The 22,473-nt window shown below is 52.4% G+C and overlaps 3 protein-coding genes across 3 annotated transcripts; 2 read left to right on the plus strand and 1 right to left on the minus strand.

Moving 5' to 3' along the window:
- The first annotated feature begins 6,533 nt into the window (after positions 1 to 6,533).
- Lypd2 (LY6/PLAUR domain containing 2) lies at positions 6,534 to 7,611 on the plus strand. Its single transcript, XM_005008553.4, is given in 3 exon segments — positions 6,534 to 6,984; positions 7,379 to 7,464; positions 7,466 to 7,611. Coding segments are annotated over 3 exon segments (381 nt in total). The 5' UTR covers positions 6,534 to 6,797; the 3' UTR covers positions 7,574 to 7,611.
- A 4,510-nt stretch (positions 7,612 to 12,121) lies between these two features.
- On the plus strand, positions 12,122 to 13,454 carry Slurp1 (secreted LY6/PLAUR domain containing 1). Its single transcript, XM_003473200.4, has 3 exons — positions 12,122 to 12,256; positions 12,577 to 12,696; positions 13,150 to 13,454. Exons 1-3 carry the CDS (start codon positions 12,199 to 12,201, stop codon positions 13,293 to 13,295), a joined length of 324 nt encoding a protein of 107 aa, XP_003473248.1. The 5' UTR covers positions 12,122 to 12,198; the 3' UTR covers positions 13,296 to 13,454.
- A 2,124-nt stretch (positions 13,455 to 15,578) lies between these two features.
- Positions 15,579 to 20,047, minus strand: Them6 (thioesterase superfamily member 6). The gene is made up of 2 exons (XM_003473201.5): positions 19,332 to 20,047; positions 15,579 to 16,862 (listed from the first exon to the last, which is right to left on the minus strand). The coding sequence occupies exons 1-2, from the start codon at positions 19,842 to 19,844 to the stop codon at positions 16,749 to 16,751; spliced, it is 627 nt and encodes a 208-aa protein (XP_003473249.1). The 5' UTR covers positions 19,845 to 20,047; the 3' UTR covers positions 15,579 to 16,748.
- Positions 20,048 to 22,473: the final 2,426 nt, after the last annotated feature.

The following is a 22,473-nucleotide window of genomic DNA, read 5'->3' on the forward strand; positions in this document are numbered from 1 at the left end:
TTAATTCAGTTCATTAAACCCAGAGTTACCATATGACCCAGCAGTGGAGCCCCAGGCATCTACGCCCAAGAAAAGTTGAAACTTGCCTGCACTGAAACTGGTTCACAAATGTTTGTAGCAGTGATATTCACAGGAGCCAAAAGGTGGAAAAACCCAGATGTCCATCAACCGATGAATGGACATACAAAATGTGATCTAACCAGACCACAGGATATTTTTAACTGTATGAAGAAATGAGGTACTAATATGTGCCACATCATGAGTGACACTGAAAAATATCTTGCCAAATGAAACAATTGAGACACAAAAGAGCACATACTCTGACATGAGATGGCAGAGTGAGGAAATCCAGACAATCTGGAAATATATTAGTGGCTTCCCAGGATTGACGGGAGAGTTCCTAAGAGATGGGGAAAGTGGAATGCAGTTCCTGTTCACACCACTCAATACTCTGTTTCACCTCTGAAGCCAAACACCAAAATATGGGTGGAGTTTCTCTTCTTCATCTAAATCCCAGAGACATGCCCTCTGAAGAGTAGTGATATTTATTTGGGAGTAATGAGTACTATAATGGGAATGTGTGCCATAGCAAACCACAGGCATACTCCTAAATGTTGAGGCCAGAGGAGTTTTTAAAGGCAACACAGACACATTTGTGTCAGTGGCTTAGATACCAGCTCTTGGTCTGCCAGACACCACCAGCAAGGCCAAGGGGGCACCTGGTGTTGAGTCAGTGGTAGATAGCTTCCTGTCCAGAGCATGTTGTCTGAACTGTTGCAGTCTTGGGGAATTTGGAAAATAATGTTTGTTACAGAAATCTGTGTATGTGTGCCCCAGGTGTGCAAAGCATAGGATGTGTGTAAAACAAGGACTCTCTTCTGGGCCCCGTGGAAAGTCCATGACACAGTGGTTGTCTCAGATATGCAGGCGGCCCTCCTCTCATTACTTGCAGGCTCTATCTTGGTCCCAGTCTCACAAGAATCATTTTCTCTTGAGATCAACTTTCACACCAGCAACCAAGTAATCCTGCAGCAGACACTAGCTGTGCCCCCTCTAATTCTTCTACCTGGAGGAGATGTGAGACCCGTGAATGCCTCCCCTCTGATGCCAGCCCCGGCCCCCAGTGTGGCCTACACTTCTCAGTGACCCATCCTGGCCTTCACTTAAGTGGAGTGGCCTGCAGAACTCAGGATGTGCTTTATTTGTATTTCTCACTTATCCTCTGGGAAGTGACAAAGGATCTCAATGGCCATCGGTGGGCAAGATGCAGGGATGAGATGTGTGCAAAGGGGCATAGAGCTCTCGTGCCTTCTGTGGGCATGCAACCCTCCAGGAAAACCCCCCCACCCTGCACGCCACCATGGGAAGGCAGCTCCTTCAATCTGTTCTTTTGTGGTTCTATGGAGGTTTTGTTATATGATCATGATTGACCACATCATTAGCCACTGGTGACCCAGTCAACCTTCAGCCCCTCTCCCATCCCTGGAGGAGGCTAGGGGAAGGAGTAAAATGAAAACCCATGCTCTATGCAGAGATCTCCCATAAGCCCTTAGCTTACAAAAGACTAGAGATCCTAAGATCTAAGTCTAGAGATCCTAAGAGAAGTTTTATTTTGTTTTTGTTATTGTTTTTCCAATACTTGAAGTTGAATCCAGGGCTTGAGCTACATCTCTAGACCATTTTTATTTTTTTATTTTGAGACAAGTTCACTCTAAATTGCTAAGTTGCCTGTGCTGGGCTTGAATTTCCAATCCTTCTGCTTCACTCTCCCAGACTGCTGGGATTACTGATATGTGTCACCACGCCCAGCTCAATTCCAAGAACGTTAAGAGTTGTGTGCTAAAAATCTGTGATGAAAATTAAACACATATTTCACAGTACCATGAGACTGTAGGAACAGGGGTAATGTTTGAGGGCACTGGGTTTCTCTCTGAGATGATGAAAATATGCTCCCCTGCCTGAAGGTGTTTGCAAGTATCTGTACATATCTAAAAATGCCTAATTCCACTCTTTTTTAAATGGATGAGCTGCACAACAGAAGTACATGTAATAGAGCTATAAAAAATTTTAACAGATAAATAAGATTCAAAACCCATATTGACAAAGATTCATAAACAACTACATAAAAATATTTTAAAAATAGTTTTAAAAACACATATGAAAAGTAACCAGGCACTCGGGAGGCTGACACAAGAGGATTGCTGTGAATTTGAAACCAACCTGTGGCTACCTAATGAGATCAAAGCTGCCTTAGGCCACATAGCAAGACCCTGACTCATGTAAACAAAAACAAAACAAAGAAAAAGAAAGAAAAGTAATACTATACACAAAACTAAAAGTCAGTTAACAGTGTAGGAAATATCTGTCATGTGCACTGAGAAGGGTGCACTCTAACACCTGCAGGCAATAGGCAAAGACTCCAACAGCAAAGTCAAAGATTCAAAGGGAGGTCATACAAAAGGAGGAACGCCACCACACTCTGGATCAGAGACAGCATGTGCTCTCTAAACCACCTACCAAGAAGACACAGGGTGCTGAGAAAGAACCTTGTGCCACCTCCATGCCAGCAGGGGGTACTACCCCTTGGAGGGCCTTCAGCAGAGCACTGAAGTATGCCTTGTGTCAGGTCCAACACTGGCTCCCAAATTGTACCCCAGATGCCTGTGGCTGGTGGGACCTAGGAACCTGGCTGGTGGTGGGGCCCTGTTGAGAGTGTCTAGAATTCCGAGGCCAGGGCATCAGAGCTGGTTACTATTGAAAGGTACCAGTTACTAGTTACTACTGCAGAGTGCTGGGTATCCAGGGAAGATTCACAATGAATCCCAGTAATATATTTGTTATTGTATCTCCTTGGAAGTGAAGCAATGGTCATAAAGATAGAGTTGGTGGGGAGGCAGTCAGCCCCAGTGGGATGGTGATGTTTACGATGAGACCCAGCACCACCCTTCCAGAACAAACCCTGGGTACTTAGTTGGAAACTGCAAAGAGCAGGTTCTCAGAAAATGTGTGAAAGTGTATATAGCGCTGTGTGTACGTGATACATGTGATTAGAGGCTAGATTGTATGGTGTATCCATATGCTGGAGGCACAGACCACTTCCTTTAGACATAGAAACCTCAGCTTGAGAACAGGTATTCTCTGCAAGATGTCCCTCAAAAGGTACAGAGCAGCAAAGCTACCTACAAGGTCACTCTGGCCTTCCAAGGGTGAACACTGTCACAGGAGGAGGTATCCTAGCACCAGCAGGAGAGGAAGATGTGGGCAGACAGCGTATCCATATTCCCAGCAGACATTGCTCTGGCTGAGGGTGATTGGCCAATGTAAATCTCCAGGGCTGGGTGGAGGGAACTAGCTCCCAAAATAGAGCTACAGTACTTGAGTCAGAGTAGGTTGAGGTTTCTGAGATGTAAGATGCAATCAGAAACTACCCCTGCCTTGACCGTAGCACCCCACATAGGAGGCCCCCTTATAATATAGGCTGGCCAACAGAGCTTTGCTTTGCTCAGACTCGGGCCCACAGAATGTGACATGGGTGAGTGACAGGGAGTACTGAGCAACCTTAGTACATTGAATGACACTGGGGCCAGAAATCATGGGACACTGGATGACCACAGGCCATGGGACACTGGGTGTCAGAGGACACTAGAGACCATTCACCTATGCCTACTCCACACTGAGAACTCTGACTCACTGAATTATCCACAGAAACGGGCCTAGAGCAGAAGGTGGCCTCCTTGGGGGCCTACTGTCAGAACTGAACCCTGACACAACTGAACCTTCACCCTTCGTAGGCAGGGTCCAGGTAGGATCTGGACAGGGACTCTACGGCAAACTCGCAGCATGCAGCACAACAATGGTATCTGATCCCTGTGTTACAGTTCAAGGGTCGGTTCTGAGGTCAGCATGTCCCAGGCCAATTCAACCGCAGTGCACATCTCTGGAGTAACAAGTTGAGATTTTCCCTAGTCACAAACTAAACCTTGACACTAGCCCGGGTTTAGCTACATCCTCCCAACAAGGTACTGGACCCAGAGAAACAACTTATCTTTCCAAGAGTAATAGTTATGTTCTCCTCATTCCAGAGATAAAGCTCCCCCTCCCTTGTTGCATTTGCACGGAGCCCATTCTAATGCAGACTCCACAACCACCCAAGTCTCCACCTCTAGTCCCTAGTAAATCTTTCTGTCTCCTGTTTTATGCAGGCAGATGGTCCTTCAAATCAGCAGTTAATATGTCATTTTGTCTACCTCCCAGACAAAACTGATTAAAGTAGCCCCAGTTCATTGTTCTTGTTTGAGAGCCTATGTATCTCCTACCCCATGAAGCTCTCCCATGCCCACATTAAAGGCCTCCTCCTTGGTCTCCCTCTTATCTCTTCCATTTTCTCTGCACCTCAGATTGAGTGCCCAAAATAATCAATGACACTCTGACTCCTGACCCTGGTCCCATCTCTGAACCCCAATCCACAGATCTTTAGGAACTGAATAGAAAATGATCTGGGCCTCCCAGATGAAGCCAGCCCAAACTTTGTCTGGAGTACATTCCTCCCCACCACAATGTGCAGGCAGCTGCCACTTTGACAGAAAGTACAGCCTGGGTCTCCCTAAGTAAGGAGAGTCAGGTCAAAATTCAGGAGAAGCCCACATGTGGAGGCTGAGCATGTGTTTGAGTAAAAGACACAGGTCCTGAGGACAGGAAGGAGCCTGGCAACCATGTGGGAAAACTAGACTGGCCCTCAGAGACACCTGGGTGTGTGGGGCATTCCATTGGGTAGCTGCAGTGCATCCTGCCAACTGCAGTATTGCAGCATGGCTGTCTGGTGATAGATGTGCAAAATCAGGCAAGCTCGGTTGCTGCTGGCTCACTAGGTGACCTGCCTAAGCAAATTGGCTTCTCAGAACTAGTTTCTTCATCCAAACCAAAATCTTCCAGAGTTGTGAGGAAACCTAAGATCCAGGAGGCTGTCTCTACATGCACTGGGTATGGAGGAAACCTGGACCTCATATATCACCCCCCAACCACTCTTGGTCCTGCCCACGGGGTTCAGCCTATGTCAATGGTAAAAACCCATCAAGGAAGCCTAGAGGCCATAAAAGGGGTATAGGGTACCCACACAACTGGAAGGGCAGAAGGGAGGAACATGGGGTCGGGGGAGGACAAAGCCCAGGAATGAGAATTAGGTACCTGGACCCCATGGGAGTTGAGCCAGCCCAGGGACACTGTGTCCTGGCCATTAGGCAAGATGAGCAAGGGTGATCAGGTACTGTGGGGTACAAGCAGGCAGTGGGAAGCCACAACTGGTCAACCAGGAGTCATTAACACCCAAATTCAACTCTGCCAAAGGCAAGGAACTGCCTCAATTCTCTTACCAGCAGGGCAGCCAGAAAGGTCCTGTCAGAGGCTGCCTAGGACCATTAGAGACCCAGATGTGCTGATGGGCAGGGTGAGGTTAGCCTGTAGGAAACAATGGGAATAGTGCTCCCAAGGAGACCCCCAGGGATGGAGGGGGGTGAGGCTCACATTTCATTGGCCATCCCAGTCCTTTCCTGTCTGTCTAGTAGTTTTCTCTCTTTGGTCCTTAAGACTGAAAAAACTCTGGGCAGAAGGGGAGAGACAATTCAGCCCACAACGCCCCCACTGTACATTAATCATTTAAAAGGAGCTGGGTCCACAAGATAGTTCCGGGGAGATTCCAACCCATGGCTGTAGCCCATGAATCTGCCCTGTAGGGGCTCACAGTGGAGGAATCCTTGTCCAGGAACCTAGCAGGAAAGCCCTTAGCCTCTACGCTCCTTCCAAGCAGCCCAAATCTGCCCAATCAGAGGGAAGAGGAAGCCAAAGGGCAGGAGGTGAAGAGTCTGAGAGGGTCCCCAGCAGGGAGCTGCAGAAGGGAGGGATCCAGTGAGAGGGGGTGTGGGATCAGACCCTGTTGGGAAGGCAGGGTCAGGCCCCAACTGGAGGAGGAATGAGGAAGAGCAGTGAGGAGGGGTGGATCTGAGTGCATCCGGAAGTGGCAGGTGTGCCTGGAAGACAGAGTGTTTAAAAGGAGGGGAGAGGTTCCAGGGCTGGGTGGGGAAATTAGATCCCACTAATGTCAGCCAACCTGTCGGACCACTACACTTGGCCTAAAAAGGCAGCAAAGGAAAAGCCACGTGGGGAATGTGGCTGGTGTTCCTGGTTCTGGCCTTGACCTCTCACCAGGAACTTGGTGAGGGCTGAGAGGCAAGGGGTGGTGGGGAATTGGGGACACAGGAGAACTTGCGTTGTGAGCTGGGTCTGCCTCCCCAGCAAGCTTCAGCTACAAACATCCTCCAGTGTCCACAGGGAGGGTCTGGAAGGGGAGAGGGCAGAAGTGGGAGGGCAGCCTCCCACCAGCCAGGTCTACGAAGGGCAGAAAGGGAGAGCAGTGGGTGCAGCCAGCCCTGAAGAACAAGAGCACAGGCCTTTGTTAGAGCAGGAAGGCAGCCACTTCCTAAGAAAGGACAGACTGGCCTGGAAGCATTTCTGGTGTTTGTCTTAGAGGTACTAGGGATTGAACCCAGGACTTTCACACAGGGCAACAATACCAGCACCACTACGATACTTTATTTTGATTTTGAGACAGGCTCATTAAGTCACTAAATTTTCCAGGCTGTGCTCAAACTTTTGACCTGAGTTGCTTGGGCTTGTGGGAGTCAGGCAGGTCCCTGGGGTCCCACAACTGGGGCTCTGCTCATCACACCCCACCCATGGGAAGAAGATGCCTTTGTTAAATTAGCATCACTGTCCTTTCAGTTTGGGGTCTCTGGGATAGGGTAATGGTCACTCATAGGCTGCCTCTGAGTGGTGGTGTTTTGCCTGACCCACCTACCCCTCATCACTCAGTGATGGCTTTGTGGTGCTACGCCTGTCATGAACCCACAAGTGTATCCAGCTGCATCACCATCACCGAATACAATGCCAATGAAACCTTGTGCAAGACCATACTCTACACCCTGGAGATCTGTCAGTAGGCACCGGGGTCAGGGCCTGCCCTGCTGGAATCCCCCGGAAGAGTGCAGCTATCATCCTAAACACTTCCAAGAAGGCCAGTGGTTGGCCTCTCCATCCTGTCCCTCCTCCCTTCCTCCTTCTTGTCTAAGAAGGGAACCTCCAACCTGGGTGGGAGTGACCAGGAAGGGTGGCTTACTTGCAGTTTGGTTTTACCTGCACTGGGTGGAATTCACCTCCAAGCAAGGAACCCCAGGGCAAGCAGCCTCACGTGTCCCTGGCACATCACAGGCTCTCAGCATGGGGAACTGAGGCCACCGGAATGGGTGACCCAAACAGGTAGCTCCGGGGCTGGGGCTTAGAGGCAGAAAAGGACCAGTCCTTACAGCTAGTCCTCCTGTGCCCACAGTGTACCCCTTCCTGGGAGACTCCACAGTGACCAAATCCTGCTCCAGCAAGTGTGAGACTTTAGATATAAATGGCATTGGCCAGACCTACTTCCATTTCTTGCTGCAATGCTGACCTGTGCAACATGGACAGGGCACTTGCCCTGGGTGGTACCCACAGCCTGGCCCTTGCCCACCTTGTGGACTTTGAACGCTAAACCAGCTGACCTTACTTCTTTCTATCGCACTCCCAAGGGACAGGGATATAGCTCAGCAGCTTAGCGCCTGCCACCCTGCCCCCAGATGCCTTGAATAAATACAGGACCTCTTGCACCTGCCTCCTGCGTTTCCTTCCTGGGCACAGATCTTCCTTGGGCAGGAAGGGGCCTTCCGATTGATTTCAGCCCTGTGTATTTCCTCCATCTCTCCTATGTCTTGTAGTGGAGCATTACTACCCCATTAGCAAAGACAGAAGACAGTCACCAGAGCTACACAGTCACCCAGATAAGGCAGATCTCTGTTCTCAGGCCTTGAGGGGTATTGGGAGTCTGGTCAGGGTAGGCAGAGGTTGGGCCCAAGGAGAAAATTATTTGCAAGGGCCCCCTCTGGCACCTGCCTCTCCTTTCCAACCCTGCAGACCCTCGCCAACTATGTACCTGCCTCCTTTTCCTGCTCTGGCCCCTGGGTGAGGTGGCCTTCAGCCAAGGTGAGATGGGCTAAGCTACTTCCTTTTTGCATGGCCCTAGCCCACAACCCTGTGTCCAGGGGCCCTGCCCCTCAGCCATTGCCCCACTCCAAGGGTTTCCTACTCCTAGATAGAGGAGGCTAGGTGAGTGTACCATGCCCAATCCCCACAGATAATGCTCTTTTGCTTGGAAGTAGAGACCAGGAGCCCCAGTCCCTGGGACACAGGAGCTCCCCACTTCTGCCTCTATGGGAAGACCTGCTACCTGTTATACCTCTGCAATCCTGGACCAGTTGGGGGTGGGGGCTTCCCATAGCCTTGTGAGTGCTACCACCAGCCCTGGAGCATAGATGACCACAAGTATGGCCACCATCTGTCTGGGGGCTCCTGGAGGCAGAGCAGCAGCATCTTCCCAGAGTAGGGGTACCTAGTACTGACTTGAGTGCCCCCAATTGGAGCTGTGACTCTGAGCTTTTACTCTGAGGGAGACTCTGAGAGAGATATGGCCCTGTTATCCCATCACACCCTACAAAATGCAGGTACTTCACAGGCCCATCTGTGACTATCAATCAAATGTCAACCTATGATCAAGATCCAGGCTGAGTCTATGACCAGGGAGCAGGGCTCAGTCCAGAACCAAGGATCAGGTTTAGTCTGTAACCAGAGTAGTCTCAGTGTGTGACAGGGAAAGGGATTCAGTTCACAGAATGTGCCCTGGTGCAGGCTATGTGTGCAAAGCTTTAGGACCAAATTTAGAACTCTGCCCTTGATCTCAGCCTCATAAGTCCTATTCTGGATTTGCTTGAGCCTCATGGTAGGGGAGGGAAGCAAAGCAGAAAGAGGTGCTTAGACTGGGTCCCAACCTGAAGTAGGGCCACCTATGTGGAGGCCCAAATAGTTTCCATGACCTGTAGGACAGAGGGCAGGATCTAGTCTGTTGGGGAAGAAAGAAGTCAGTCATCCCAAATTTGGGTTGGAAGAGGAGCCAGGAGCAAGTGGGGGAAGGAAGACTGAGTTCAGGGTCTGGTGGCCCAGGCCACTCAAACTCCTGGACTAGTTGATGGAGTGCACTTTCCTTTCCTGAGACCTGCCAGTTCCAGCACCTGTCACCTCTGTTCCTAAAATCAGGATTGGTATCCCTGGTCTCTGGCCTCACTCTTGCCCCAAGCAGCACATAGATCCTCATTTGAGTTGGCAACAATGCCCCCCCCCCAGCCCAGGGATGAGCACCCTGCCTCCAGTACCTCTAGAAGGGAGCTCTAAGCCTATATGACAAGCGGAACATGGGCCAGGGTGAGGCTAGAACCAGCACTAACCTCCAAAAGCAACAAGGAGCCCACCTTGCTGTCCCTATGGACTCCACAGCTTCCTGCCTGTCTCAGGGAACCTTTTTTCTACCCCAGTGTGGGCAGGTGAAAGGTTCTTAGAGGAAGGTCAGGTGCTGTCAGACCAAGGGCTTAGTCAAGAAAGGGTGGAGCAGGCATCTAATGCCTTGGTGGGGTTGGGGCTTTGACTGTATCCTGAAGGCAGCTGAGAGCCCGGGAGAGTTTCTGGGAAATGCAGTTCCTGAGATAATTTGCATTTTAGCCAATGCCTCTAACTGGCAGCACTCTTGGGTGGCCAAGAAAGAGGAAACAGACTCCCAGAAACTGACAAGTGACCTGGTAAAAGACTGGGGCTCATGAAATTTTGGAAATGACCAGCTGGGTAGGAGAAAACAGGCGTGGCCATCTTGAGGATGGCTTTGTTACTCAGCCAGGCTTGGAGGGCCCTAAAGTTTCTGTGCTTCTGTGATGGTCAGGCAGCAGGGGACAAGACTTGAAGGCACCCCATTAGAGCCTCTGTCCATTTCTATTGTTAGTCTTGCATGGCTTGGGCAGTTTTTACACATATCCCCTCATTTCAGAAACCTGAAACAATCATCATCCCATGTTACAGATTAGACCCAGGCTCACAAAGGAGAAATGACTGTGGTCACATCATCAGCAACCGGCAGGGCTGGGGTTCACCTAGTTTGTGGAATAGCCCTTTTCCAAGCCACAGGGCTTGGAGCTTTGGACAAGGACTCCCAGACTCAATGAAAGTCCCTCTGTATCACACACTGGGCTCAAGCCTGGTCTTGGTTCACATCTGGGTCCTGCAGGGAGGACACAGACTTACAGAGAAGTGGGAAGATAGGAGGGCAGCTGTCCAACTAGGGCATACATCCTGTGTTGGCAGGTACTGTCTGATCCAGACATGGTGCTACTCTTATACCTGGTGATTGGATGCTGAACTCAGAGGTGGTATCTGCTCTGCCTGCAAGAGGGCTGGCTATGTATACCCTCTCCCAGTTGCTACACCATCCAGCACCCTCGCTAACTCTGAGGACTTCCCTCTTTTTCAAAACCAGGGCAAGCACACTCAGGACCACAGCCACATGCCCACCCTGCTCCAAGTGCCTTTGCTCTGTGATCTGTGAGGAGCTTAGAGTGCCACTTGGTAGTCTTCAAAGTCATCCTCTGGGGCAGGTGTTCCTTTGTCAAGGTTACAGGTGAGAAAGGGAGATGAGAGTAAGTGCTCATGAGTACACCCAGGTCGCATGGGAGACGAGTGTAGGCAGGACTGAGCTCAGTACCACACAGCAAATACAGGCATTCCCTGGCTCTTCTCCTAATGTTTGGGCATGTCTGTGGACTGAGCCCAAGGGATGAACCACCCCTGATGCTGTTCATGAAATGGCCCACGTACAGGCCTATTGTTTGATTTGTGGTAATCAGCCTCTCCCTTTGCACACCATGCCTTTCTTTTCCTTTTTTGAGAAGACTTGTATAACTCGTCTTCACACACAAAGCCAGGTCACTTCTACCCTTGCAACCTACAAACAGGAAAAATCTAGAGAGATAAGGGGGCCACTCCAAGGCCATACATGGAGAGCTTCAAGGACATAAAAGCAAGTTGGGCCTCTTAGGTGTCAGCTCAGGGCTCCATCCAGCATCTCATCCAGCTACAAGGTCAGAGGGTGACTCTTCTATGCTAAAGCCAGACCCACTCACTAGCTCTGCACAGAGCCCACTTAGCCTGTCCATTGACCTATTCATCTACACATCTACCCCACTTTTCTAACATCCATCCCTTCCTCCATCCATTCATACATCCTCCATCCATCCATCTATAAATTCTCCCATTCATTCAGCCCTCACCACACTCATTTACTTACTCTTTGTCCATCCAAACATCATTCTCTATTTATCTACCCCACCATTTGTCCTTCTACTCCTTGATTCAAGTGTCCATCCAGCCTATCCATCTATCCTGGCATAAAACTACCCATTAGCACACTGGAAACTAAGACACCAAAGAGGCTGATCTGGGAAGGGCTGTGGAGGAGGAAAACCTGGATGGAGAAGATCTGAGGCATTAGATGAGAGAGAAGACAATGTGTCTATACTGTGCGAGGCCTAGCACAGGAAAAGGTGTGCAGGGACAGAGAAGGTGAGAGAAAATTGTCTGGCCTTAGGACCAGAGGGTAGGTAGAGCCCTGTCATTAGGGACCTAAAACCAATCACCTCATGTTAAAGGCCATTATCAGGGAAGGGACTGGCCATGATGAGAGGCCACAGCATCCCCAGCCACCCTACTTCCCCAGGCTAACCCTTTTTCCACATTGGCCTGGCCTCATTTTTGCTAGTGTGTGTGGGTGAAGACCAGGTGGAGACAGGCCTTGGTCCCTGGCTAACCAGGTGACTCCCTATACTTGGGTTTTGAGGGCCCAAGACTGGAGCCATGTGGCCCTTGGGAAGTCCAGGTAGGCAGAGTGGGTGAGGGAGCTTGCTGTAGTGTCTTCCTGGGCACAGGTGCAAGGCCTCTTATCAGAGTCATCCTAGGAAGACAGGGTATCTGGGGAACAGTGAGATCCCTGTGATGGAGGGACCAGTAGAGTGGGGCTTGGTCCTCACACTGAGGTCCTAGGGGAGTTCTGTTTCTGAGAGCCTTTGAGTGACATAGTTCTCACTATGCCATGGTACCACCCACAGTCATGATGGCCCTCACCCTTATGCTCCAGGCTGCTCTACTGAGTCACACAAATGCTACCACCAACGCCCAGCAGCTGAAGCTACAAGGGCTGGTACAAAGCCTCAAATGAGGCCAGGTGCTCCCAACTCCTGAACATCAGGAATGGCCTCCCGCTGGGCCATGCAGCTACTGCTCTTTGCAGCCTGGAGTGTGGGCTGTGGTGAGTGGCACGAAGGGGGTAACCTGCCCTGGAGCTAGCTCCTAGCTCCTATCTCCTAGAGGGAGGGCTGCTGGAGTCTTTGGTGAAGGTTATCCTTCAGGATCTTTCTGGGTTTCCTGGGTTCTAGAGCTGAACTGCACCCTGAGTCAATGGTCAAGGCTCCATTCTCCAGGAAGCAAGACTGAGGCTTGGGCAGTAGGGTGTCAGTCAGCCAACTGCATCTTGAAAGACCTCAGCAGATCACCTCTAGCCCCTTACTCCTGCTCCAGGATGGGCCTCTGGAGCCAGGTAATAGAGCTTTGCCCCTAACCCTGGTCCAGGTGAGGCCTTCAAGTGCTACTCCTGTGACCGGCCCACACCTATTCATTTATGCAAGAACATCACTTTCTGCAAGCTGGAGGACACAGCCTGCAAGACCACCCTGGAGAAGGTGGAGTCAGGTGAGGCTGAGCCCCAGGGAAGGCTACCATTGCTCCCCTTGCCTGGGAGGCAGAGGGACAGGAAGGGGTGGGTTGAGGTTCCTACTGCTCGGGTTGGGGGAGTGGATGCCTGCATGTATGAGATACAGCACCTCAGGGATCCTACACCAGACACTGGGAATGGCTTCAGCTGCAGCTCTGCCCCAGGCTGGTAGGGTAGGGTTTGAGGGCTGCAACCACAGCTGGGAACAGGGAGCAACTATCTCAGGCCCAACACTGCCACTGTTCCAGGAGGCGCTGGTGCTATTATTAATAACTATATCACAGTCAGGGGATACAGGCATGGACAGGAACTGGGATGGGAAATGCAGGTGGTACTGAAGGGAAGGGGGGGGGCAAAGTCAAAGGTGTAGGGATCAAGAACATTGGGAGGAGAATGTGCAAGCCAGATACTGATATCTGCCCACCCTACAGAGTACCCTTTCAATCAGATTCCCATGGTGACCCGCTCCTGCTCCAGCTCCTGCCTGGCTACTGACCCTGACAGCATTGGGACTGCCCATCCTGTCTTCTGCTGCTTCCGTGACCTCTGCAACACAGGGGAGCCACTTGGGTTCTAGCTACTCTGAGGGCCATGCTCCTCGGACATCTCTTTTGACAAGGCCTGGCACAGCCTGTGGTCATCTCTGTCTGCCTCTGTAATTGGATCTCATTGGACCTCAGGCCACTTACTCTGCCCCTAAGCTTGTAGAAAATAAACAAACCATGGATGGAGACAACTTCTGAACTTCCTAGACACCGAGAGCCCACAGAGTTGGGCTGAACTTTGGAATATTCCAGGCATTAGCCTCCTTCTCATCCAGGGTCTTATGGAACCATTTCCCAGATGGGGAGAGAGAGGTACAAATGTTGCCTGGGCCACTTTTCCTGCAACATAACCCATGTCTCAGCCCAAGACCTGTTGCTAGCCTCTTAACCTTCCCCCAAGATCCTGCAGGTTACGCCATCCTAGAGTGGAAAGGAAGCTCAAAGACGGCATCTGGTTTCTCCTTGGGGTGGGATGTCTGGTTCTGCCTAGCCTGGCAAGGCAAATGAAGCTGCAGCAAGGAGGGTGGAGAGCAGGAGCACAGGGAAGCTCAGTAGGCTTCCTCCCGCCCGGGTCTACCTGGGGTGATGTGTCTCCACCAGCCTGTCATCTCCTCTGGCAATAGCCTGCCTATGTCCTTGTGACAGCTGTGGAGATTAGATGTGGCCACTGCCAGCTTGGCTCCCTGTCATGCTGAATAAACAACACTCTCACTGGGCACTGTGCAGGGCTGTCCCCAAAAGTAGAAGATGGAGGGAACAGTGTGGCTGCAGAGGCTGCACTCCGTGCAGGAGCCCAGGGTTCTCTGGGTCCTGAGACCTTGCCTTCAGAACCTTTCTTCTTCCCCTTGCACACATGCTTTAACTGCTATGAAGCATGTGGCCACGGTGGGGGGACTCCCAAGGCCCCTCCCCAGGCCCAAGTTCCTACCAGCGAGCTGGGTGCTGTCTGGATTCTGGCCAGCAGATCTTGGCACCTCAAGCTTCAGCAGCCACTGGGCCTTGACCTTGGGGTTCTCTTGCTAACTGCTGGTGTTGGAGTACAAGTGATGTGCCTCGGACAGTAGCTGGCCAGTTTGGGAGACCTGACTGGCACAGAGAGTAACCAGAACGGTAGCGAAAGTCATTGGGGACCCCGGGAGAGCTTCTCCTTCCACGAAGCCCAGAGACTACCTGAACAAGCTCCTTTCCCGGGGAATCAGCATATTCAGGAGCAGGTGCTGACTGACTTATCTCCCTTTAACTGTGCTCCTGAGCCTACCCCGCCTGCGGTCCTCCCAGATGGAGCCCCCTGGGTTATTGCTGGACTTCTAGAGAGATCACTGGCCTTGGGGTTGGAGCCAAGAGGCCAGGGCCGCGGTCTCTCGTTTGTGAGTGACCAGATGTCACCATCTGAAGGAGGAGCCCTCAGGGAACTAGGCTATGTCGCAGCGCGGAGGTAGGGACCTCAGTAATGCACCAGCGCGGCCAGCAGAGGGCGTGTGCCCGACCAGCAGATCCGGCGCCGCGAAAACCCAACACCCCTCCCCGACCTACACAGCAGACACACAAAGATTCCGTTCATCCCTCCCAGGCGGCAACCTCTAACCGGAGCGAGGCCTATCCGCCAGGACCGCGGGGACTGCAGGGAGCCCGAAAACCTCTGCCCCGTGGTTGGCCTCAGAGACGCTTCCCTGCCCCCTGCGCATACGAGCGGACAAATTTAGCTCGTTTAGCTCATTCTGGCAACTAAATACCAACTCCTAGTCTTGGCTTCGGGTGCCCTTCCAACCCCAGGCACCTTTGTGTGGTGCCTGGCAGGACCCAAGTGCCTCATCCTGCAGCCTCGAATCCCGCGTGCCTCCCTGAGCAGTTGTGTGAGGTACTATCCCTGTCCAGGCCCACCCACCTCCGGAAGCCCTTTCCAGTCCCCTCGAGCCTGGGCTGGGAAGGCTATCTGCAGGAGGCCCTGTGGCACATGACTAAGCCCATCACTTATCCTGGGGTCCTACCTTGGAGGAATCTGTAGTATGTCTCCCATGCTTTCAGCCCTCTTCTGTCATCAAAGTCATCACTCCCTACACCAAATGCCACTCATTCTGCCACCCAGGAAGCCTAGGTCCTCTGACCTGTCTTGGGACTCCAAGGAAAGGGAAATTCTGGGACAGGGCAGGATAACCAAGGATTTTGGGTGATTCCTTCCAGGCTATCTCATTCTTTGGGATGGAGATAAATCCCAGGTTCAAGGAAGTCCAACAGACTCAGACAGAAAACATTCCTAGCAATGGGCTCCTGCTGTGGGTGAGAGGTTCAGAAACAAGCACCTCCTATCACGTATGCACCTTTACAATTCTTTAATCATGTGCTTTAAAACAGAGACTGCAACTTCCCCATGTGGACACGGAGGCAAGAGTCAGGTGGAAGTGAGGAGCCAGCATCACAGAAGCTCTGGCTGGAGCTACAGGGCAGTCCCGCAGTGGGCATGAGGAGGTCACAGGCCAAGGCAATGGCTCTGAGCTGGCACAAGCACCGCCAGTAGGGCTCCTGACCTGGACCCCAGCTAAGAGGACACATTCCGGGGGGAAATGGTAGAGCCTCAGGCCAGACGCTCTTGACTTTCAGTTCTCAGCAGCTGCAGACTGCTCTAGACCTGGGTTCCCCAGCTGTTAGGTGGGGTAGTTGCAGGAGCAAGTGGCCTGAGAAAAAATGCTTCCCATCCAAAGAGATGGCCTAGGTGTTGAGGAGACACAGCTTCTCGGAATGAAAGGCTGAGGTGCCCAAAGGGCAGGGTCCAGCCTGAGACCACACATCAGTCCTGATGGACACAGGCAAATAAGAGCCCCTCCCCCTACCAGCTCTATGCCTTTCCCGATTTGGGAATCCCCAGCCGGGAAAGCCCACTGCCCTTCTAGGACCCACTGTGCCATGTGACTCCTTGGCCAAAAGTCCCAGGAGCCTGCCCTTGCCCAGCCGGACAAAGAGGTGACAGAGGCCAATTTTGTACATGGGAGCCTTGTAGACCTGTGCTATGGTGCAAGCACTAGTCAATCTTCCTTCCAAGTGCTTCTGTCCCTCTCCCCAGTATCCGCCGCTGACATCTCTGATTCTACACCAGGCTTTCCTGTCCTGCCAGAGGCCACAGAAAGTTGTGTGGCAAACTGGCTCTGATCATCCAGAAGCCTTGCTATCCCTGAGTCAGGTTCAGGCCCAAGAGCAAGTGCTAGAGATCCCCAGGCCTACCCTGGTCCCTACCCCATCCCCTTCTGCCCACCTGCCCGAGCCAGGGGACAGATGGTCAAGATGCCCATGCTACCCCCTCCCCAGCCCAGCACAGGGCCCAGCACAGAGGAGGTCAAGCTGGCAAAGGTGGCTCGACTGTCATAAGACTACTGTAGCTAGGAGCCTGGCCTAGCACACCTGGTCTGCAGGACAGCCAACTGACAGGCCAGGTGGGCGCTGCTGGTCAGGCTGAGGCCAAGAGGTAGGGTGGGGTGGGGTAGAAGCAGCAGTCACTGGGCCTTGGTGTCCTTGCTGAGCCCACTCTCCGCACGTAGCAGCTGGCTGCTGACCTCATTGTAAGTGACCCAGTGCTTCAAATCTTCTGGCAGCTCAGGAGGCTCCACCTGCAGGGGACCAAGAGGGTAAGGGTCTGTTGGGCACCTGATATGGGATGAGTAGCACAGCAAGGGGCACTTAGTCAGGTCTCTGCCTGCATCATTCCCCAGCCCCAGTGACCTTCCAGGAACCCCTCCCAAATGCCTGCCCCATGCTTTTCAGGTCCTGTGAGCTCACACTATCTCCATCCCAGCCCTGCCTGCCCAGGGCATCCTGTGTGAGGTTTCTGGATTCCCAGAACCAGGCGAAAAAGCCTGCTGAAGAGGCAACAGAGCCCTAGCTACCTTGAGAAGGGCAGGGATTCAGGTAGAGGGAGGATTCTGTGAGAACCACCCAGCCCCATCCTCCCTGCACTCAAGTCCCTCTAACCTGAGGGGTTGGAGGTTTCAGATAGATTTGCAAGCCACAGAATGAGAAGAGACCAGCTAAATGACCACACCACTCCCCTTAGCCAGTGGCCACATGTCAGACTGGGGTGAGGAGGAGGAACTGCACAGTATGGTTTGTGTCTAGATGTCCTCACCAAAGCCTCACAGGTGGGGCTTTCTCAAAGGTAGCTGAATTTAGAGTATGTGATCCTGGGATTAAGGGTGTGTGATTACTTGTTAGGAGACTGCTACAAAGCCCACTATGAGGCAGCTCTGAGCAGGATTTAAAATTAATTGGCTTTCTATGTTTATTTGTGAGTCTGTCCTAGGCCTAGGACCCTTGCCTGGTGATGGGAGCTGATTCATAGTAAGTGAACTTCTATGCATCACTGGTCCTGGCTGAGGCATATAGTGGGCCTGTGATGCCAGAGATACTTCAAATGCAATATAAGTTCACATCTGAGGACTCCTTGGCTCCAACACTAATTAAGTAAATAGGGCACTGTAGGAATCTCACTCCTGCAGTCTCATTGCTACCATAAATGTCATCATGGAGATAAGATTGTTCTCCTAAATTGGTAAAATTTACTAATTGGAGAAATCTTTGAAGTGACTCCCAAGGTCCTGCTCCTCAGTATGCCCGCTCTTTGGAGATGGAATAAATATGGGCAGTCCAGAGAAGCTTTTTGTCTTAACCCTTGTGATAACCACAGAGTTAAGAACTCTGAAAGGGGGGTTTGATTCTCCTGAAGCCCTAGAATCACACCAATTGTCTCATTTATTTAAGCCTTCACCATACACCTGTTTGGTTGGGGAATCTAGGTCAGAACGGGATAATTATTAATCAAACCACTGACTGGGTTAGCACCACTCTAAACCAAGTTAGCCGAGTTAGGAGTACAAAAGAGGCAGAAAGAAGCTGCTAAGGTCCCTTGCTTGTTTTGCCACCTTCTGCCCACCATAAACTGTTTCTTCTCTGCAATGCCTGTCACTCTGCCTTGGAGCCAGCCAATTATGGACTGAAAACTCTACAAACTATGAGCTAAACAATCTTTCCCCTTTTTAACTTTGGGTGTTACATATTAGTAACTAAGACATGCACGTTTCCAGGGCTGGCCCAGTCCAGGTTCTGCTCCTGAGTCCAGTGCCAATTTTCAGGACCACTCCTCCCAGCCCAGTTTCCATGGGCAGATCCAGCTACCTCCCTGGTATGTCACCCCTAGCCAATCCCTCATCCATACTGTCCTTCATGGGACAGGTCACCCTCCCTCAAAGAAAAGATGCCCTGGTCCTCCCTTAACTCCTGAACTGAGGACATTAATGGCCACTTCTCCTGGATTCTTTACACAGGAAAGTACTCAGAGCCTCAGGGCCAGCACCTGGCCCTGTGGGGACAGAAAGGTTCAGGTCCTTCAGAGGTCTACTGACACAACAAAGACAGAAAACCTGGGAGCTGTGCTTGTGATCATGGGGTAGCAACCATCACTTTTGAGCTTCAGATTCCCTTCTTCAGACATGGTCTCTCATGAGTGATTGTGAGGCCAAGGAGAGGGCAGGACCTGGCACCTTTCAGGAGCCCACCGGTGGCAACCATTGTTACCCAGGTGTCCCCACGGTTGCCCCATGGCTGTGGTTGCCAGGACACTGGAATCAACTGTGCACAAGCAGCCCCTGGGGAGGGGCTCTGGCTAGGCACACAGGCTCTCCTCTTCCACTTGTGGAAAGGACAGGCTTGCAGCTCTTGGAGTCTGTTTAACAGACTCAGATACCAGGACTCAATCTGTGCTGATATGGTTCATGGGTTCCCCGGAATGGCCAACAACTCCCTCTAACACAATGCATCCATCCTATGTTTAGAAGCAAGAGCCAGAGAAGGTGGCTCAGCACTCCAGGCCACACAGCAGGAAAATCTGGCCTTTGGGGAGCAAAGCCTCACCTGGGTATCTCTGGTAAGTCAGAAAGGAGGAAGATGGAACCAAGATGTGCTAGCTAAATCGGCTTACACAGAGCTTACTTAGGGACTCTAGGATCCCCAAGAGTGCACCAGTGAAGACCTTTGGCCAAAGGAGAGGGTGGTATCGGGGCTTCCGGGGGGAATGGACTGCTCACCCTGCGCTTGCACAAGTGCTGTATGATGCGCTCCGGCGAGGTGCCCAGCACATGCTGCCGGAAGCGCAGCAGCGCGCACACGAAGCCACTGCGCAAGCTAACGAAGCGCGCCTCCAGGTAGAAGGTGCGGTCGTCCCATCCCAGTAGGCGGGTGCGCACTTCAAAAGGCTCGAACAAGTGCAGCGCACGGCGGTAGCGCGCGCATGACGCTGCCAATACCGTGCTGGCCCCCAGCTCGCGAAGCGCCCCAAGTATGCCGCAGCGGATCAGGTGCGTGATGCGCGCCACGTCCGCTTCACGCAGGTAACGCGCGTTGTTCATGTGAAACAGCAGATCCAAGTCCGAAGGCAGCACGCGGCCTGCCCGGCTCTGCTCAGCCAGCAGATCGAGAACGCGCGGCTCCAGCAGGCGCGCGCTAAGTGCCGCGCACGGTACACGCAGCAGGTACCAGCCGTCCAGCAGAGCGAAGAAGGCGAGCGCCAGGCCCATCGAAGCCACCAATAGGGGCAGCATCACGGCAGTAGAGCAGCTCGCTGTGCTAGTCCTAAACCCGGCCGTTGAGCTGCAGCCAGCCGCCGTCTGGAGCACAACACCTTGTTAAGCCGGTGGAGGGGGAGGCACGCTGGAGGCCGCACGCCGCAGATCTCATCTCCGCCCTCGGCTCAGACTGCACCCCCGCGCCCTCAATGGTCTATCCCGCGTTCCGGCCCTGCGTTCCAGGCCTGCGCAGCTTTCACTTTTCCACAAGGGAGAAGTGGGGGACGGGGTGTGTTGCGCGCCTTAGCGACACCTGGCGGCTGCTCTCAGCACTGCAAGCGCTGCGGGCCAGGGGCAACCTGTGTGTCCGTAGTTTCTTTTTTTTTTTTTTTTTTTTTTTTTTTGTGTGTGTGTCCGTAGTTTCTGCAGTGTGGCTGGGGCGCTACCCGTTGTTTCCCTCGTTGTTGTGGACGCGCCCTCTGATCTAACGGATCTAAGGGTTCGGCACTTCTCGGCCAGGCTGCAAACTTTGCAAGGAAAAATGAGGCACAGGGTCCTTATAGCGCTCTAACACGCCAGCTCAGGGCCTCCTGACTCTACAAGACAAGGGCATCTGCGAATTCCTGGCGGGATGTGAATAACATCCGCTCCTTCTCCGTGAATACCAGTCCCATCTTGCAACCTCATTATGCCTCGACCCCGGCTCTCACCCTCATTCCCAAGATCCTGAGGATCCTAAGCGCACCCCAATCATGCCTATCCCGAGCATTCCTGCCCCTTCACCCCCTTGGGAAACCTCAGCAGATAGCGCTGGGTGGTAGAGGAGACTGGTCAAGGTAAATGACTCAGCAGCTCAGTCACAGGTGCCCTAGGCGCTGGCTGCGGCACAGGACTCTGTCACACACGCTTGAATCTCACACAGTCTCTTTCCCTCATGGATGGGAGTGGGGCGGCCCAAGAGGGTCTTCGAAGGCCATGAACGCCAGGCCCCAAGAAACCACTGCAACCGGGACATGGCAGGCGGGAGCAGCCTAACCCGATCCAGAGGCTCTGAGACCACACATCATTATGGGCCTTGCTCCTGTTAAGGGTATTCCTGAGCACCCTCATAGAGTAGCTCCAGGGAACAGCACTGCCAGATGATATCCCCATGCTAGTGTCTGGACAGCTTTGTCGCTGGCCTTAGTCTCCCTCAATAGCAGACACTTGATTCTTTGTGTTTCACTTCTGGGCCCTGCAGCTGTAGCACAGCAGGATCTAGGTTTCCTAGATCCCCAGATCTGCTTGTACAGGCTCAGGGACAGGGCCAAACATTGGTCTCACTGTCCCTGTGACACCCACTTAGTCCTGGCTGGGCTTTGGGAGCCATCTGGGGAAAGGTGGCTGAGGACTGAGGATTTGTCCTCGGAGCTCTTTAACCTTGTTCAGAGTACAGCCTCCTATCACCCAGTTTGCCTACTGTGTCCCATCCCACTGCTGAACTCTGTCCTGAGCCTGCCAGGCTGCCTGAGTGCACACTGATCCCTTTGACCCACTGCCTGGGCAAAGTCCAGTGCCCTCCACTCCTGTGACTCCCATCACCTCAACCCCTCTTCCACCCCAGGTGTGACACAAATGTGATTATATGAACTTGTGTCCATGCTGCTGGACCTTAGGGGCCAGCGTACCTGCTGACCACTGTGTCCCAATCCATCACTCAGCAGGTGCTCCACACTCAAATGCTTGAGGAACCCATGCCTTTCTATCTGCCAGCACAGCCATGTTGCTTGCTCACAAGGATGTGGCTTCTTGGGGTGGGTTACCAGCAGTCTACTGGAGGGCTGGAAGGAGCCCAAGGCAGGTGGGAGACTCCTGGGCTCTGGACCTGACAGTCCTTCTATAGCCTGTGCCTGGGATGTCTGAGTCTGCACAGTGGTACAGACGAACTTCCAGCAGGGGCTTATCACAGGCCCCTTGCTCTTCCAGGACTCCTGTGTGCAGGGTAGTGACAGGCATAACCACCAGGCACAGGCCTGCAGCCCAACTTCTAGCAGCTGCTGAATGAGTTGGAGCCTCCTGGGTCTGGAGGACAGGCTCAGGGAACTACCCAGCAGAGCTTGGGCAATGGAATAGCAGAGGCTGGACGGCCACAGGACCCTGGTGGGCTGGGTGAGTTGCACGATTCCATGCTGCATCCCGTGCAGTTCTTGATGTTCCCAGGATGAGGATGGTGGGAGGATGGAGAAATAAGGACAAGAGTCAGAAAACTGAGGTCATATGCAGTCCTCTCTCCTGATGGGAAGGAAGGAAGGAAAAAGAGGAGAAGAAGAGAGGTGCAACAGCTGCAGCGTGTTTATTTATACACTTGGGAGGTTAAATGTCATGTGAAACCTCCCCACCTAACAGTATATCCATGTGGCTTGTCTCTGGCGCCCAGTGTTCGTGAGGCTAGAGCGGCTTATTTATGTGACTTGCCTCAGGTTCTCTGTGTTCTTGGTCTGCCATGCTCCAGCTTATATACAATCTATTTCCAGCTCCAGCTGCTCCCCAAAATCCCAGAAGCTGCAGCTCTAAGGATGCTTCCTCTCCTGCCTGTACCACAGGCCTGGCCTCCCACCTCTCAGGATCTGGTTACATTTTTTTGCCTCCCCTCACCTTGTTCAAGATTTTTTCAATTCAATGCAAA

Source organism: Cavia porcellus, unplaced genomic scaffold, assembly GCF_034190915.1.
Source record: "Cavia porcellus strain 051 isolate PalLab524CR breed Dunkin Hartley unplaced genomic scaffold, mCavPor4.1 scaffold_19, whole genome shotgun sequence".
NCBI classification, from domain to species: domain Eukaryota; kingdom Metazoa; phylum Chordata; class Mammalia; order Rodentia; family Caviidae; genus Cavia; species Cavia porcellus.

Coding starts and splice junctions, on each gene's coding strand:
- Slurp1 (XM_003473200.4), top strand. CDS start 12,199: ATGGCCTCCCGCTGGGCCATGCAGCTACTGCTCTTTGCAGCCTGGAGT. Junction 12,257..12,576: donor AGCCTGGAGTGTGGGCTGTG/GTGAGTGGCACG, acceptor ACCCTGGTCCAG/GTGAGGCCTTCAAGTGCTAC. Junction 12,697..13,149: donor CCTGGAGAAGGTGGAGTCAG/GTGAGGCTGAGC, acceptor CCCACCCTACAG/AGTACCCTTTCAATCAGATT.
- Them6 (XM_003473201.5), bottom strand. CDS start 19,844: ATGCTGCCCCTATTGGTGGCTTCGATGGGCCTGGCGCTCGCCTTCTTC. Junction 16,863..19,331: donor AGCACTTGTGCAAGCGCAGG/GTGAGCAGTCCA, acceptor GGTCCCCTGCAG/GTGGAGCCTCCTGAGCTGCC.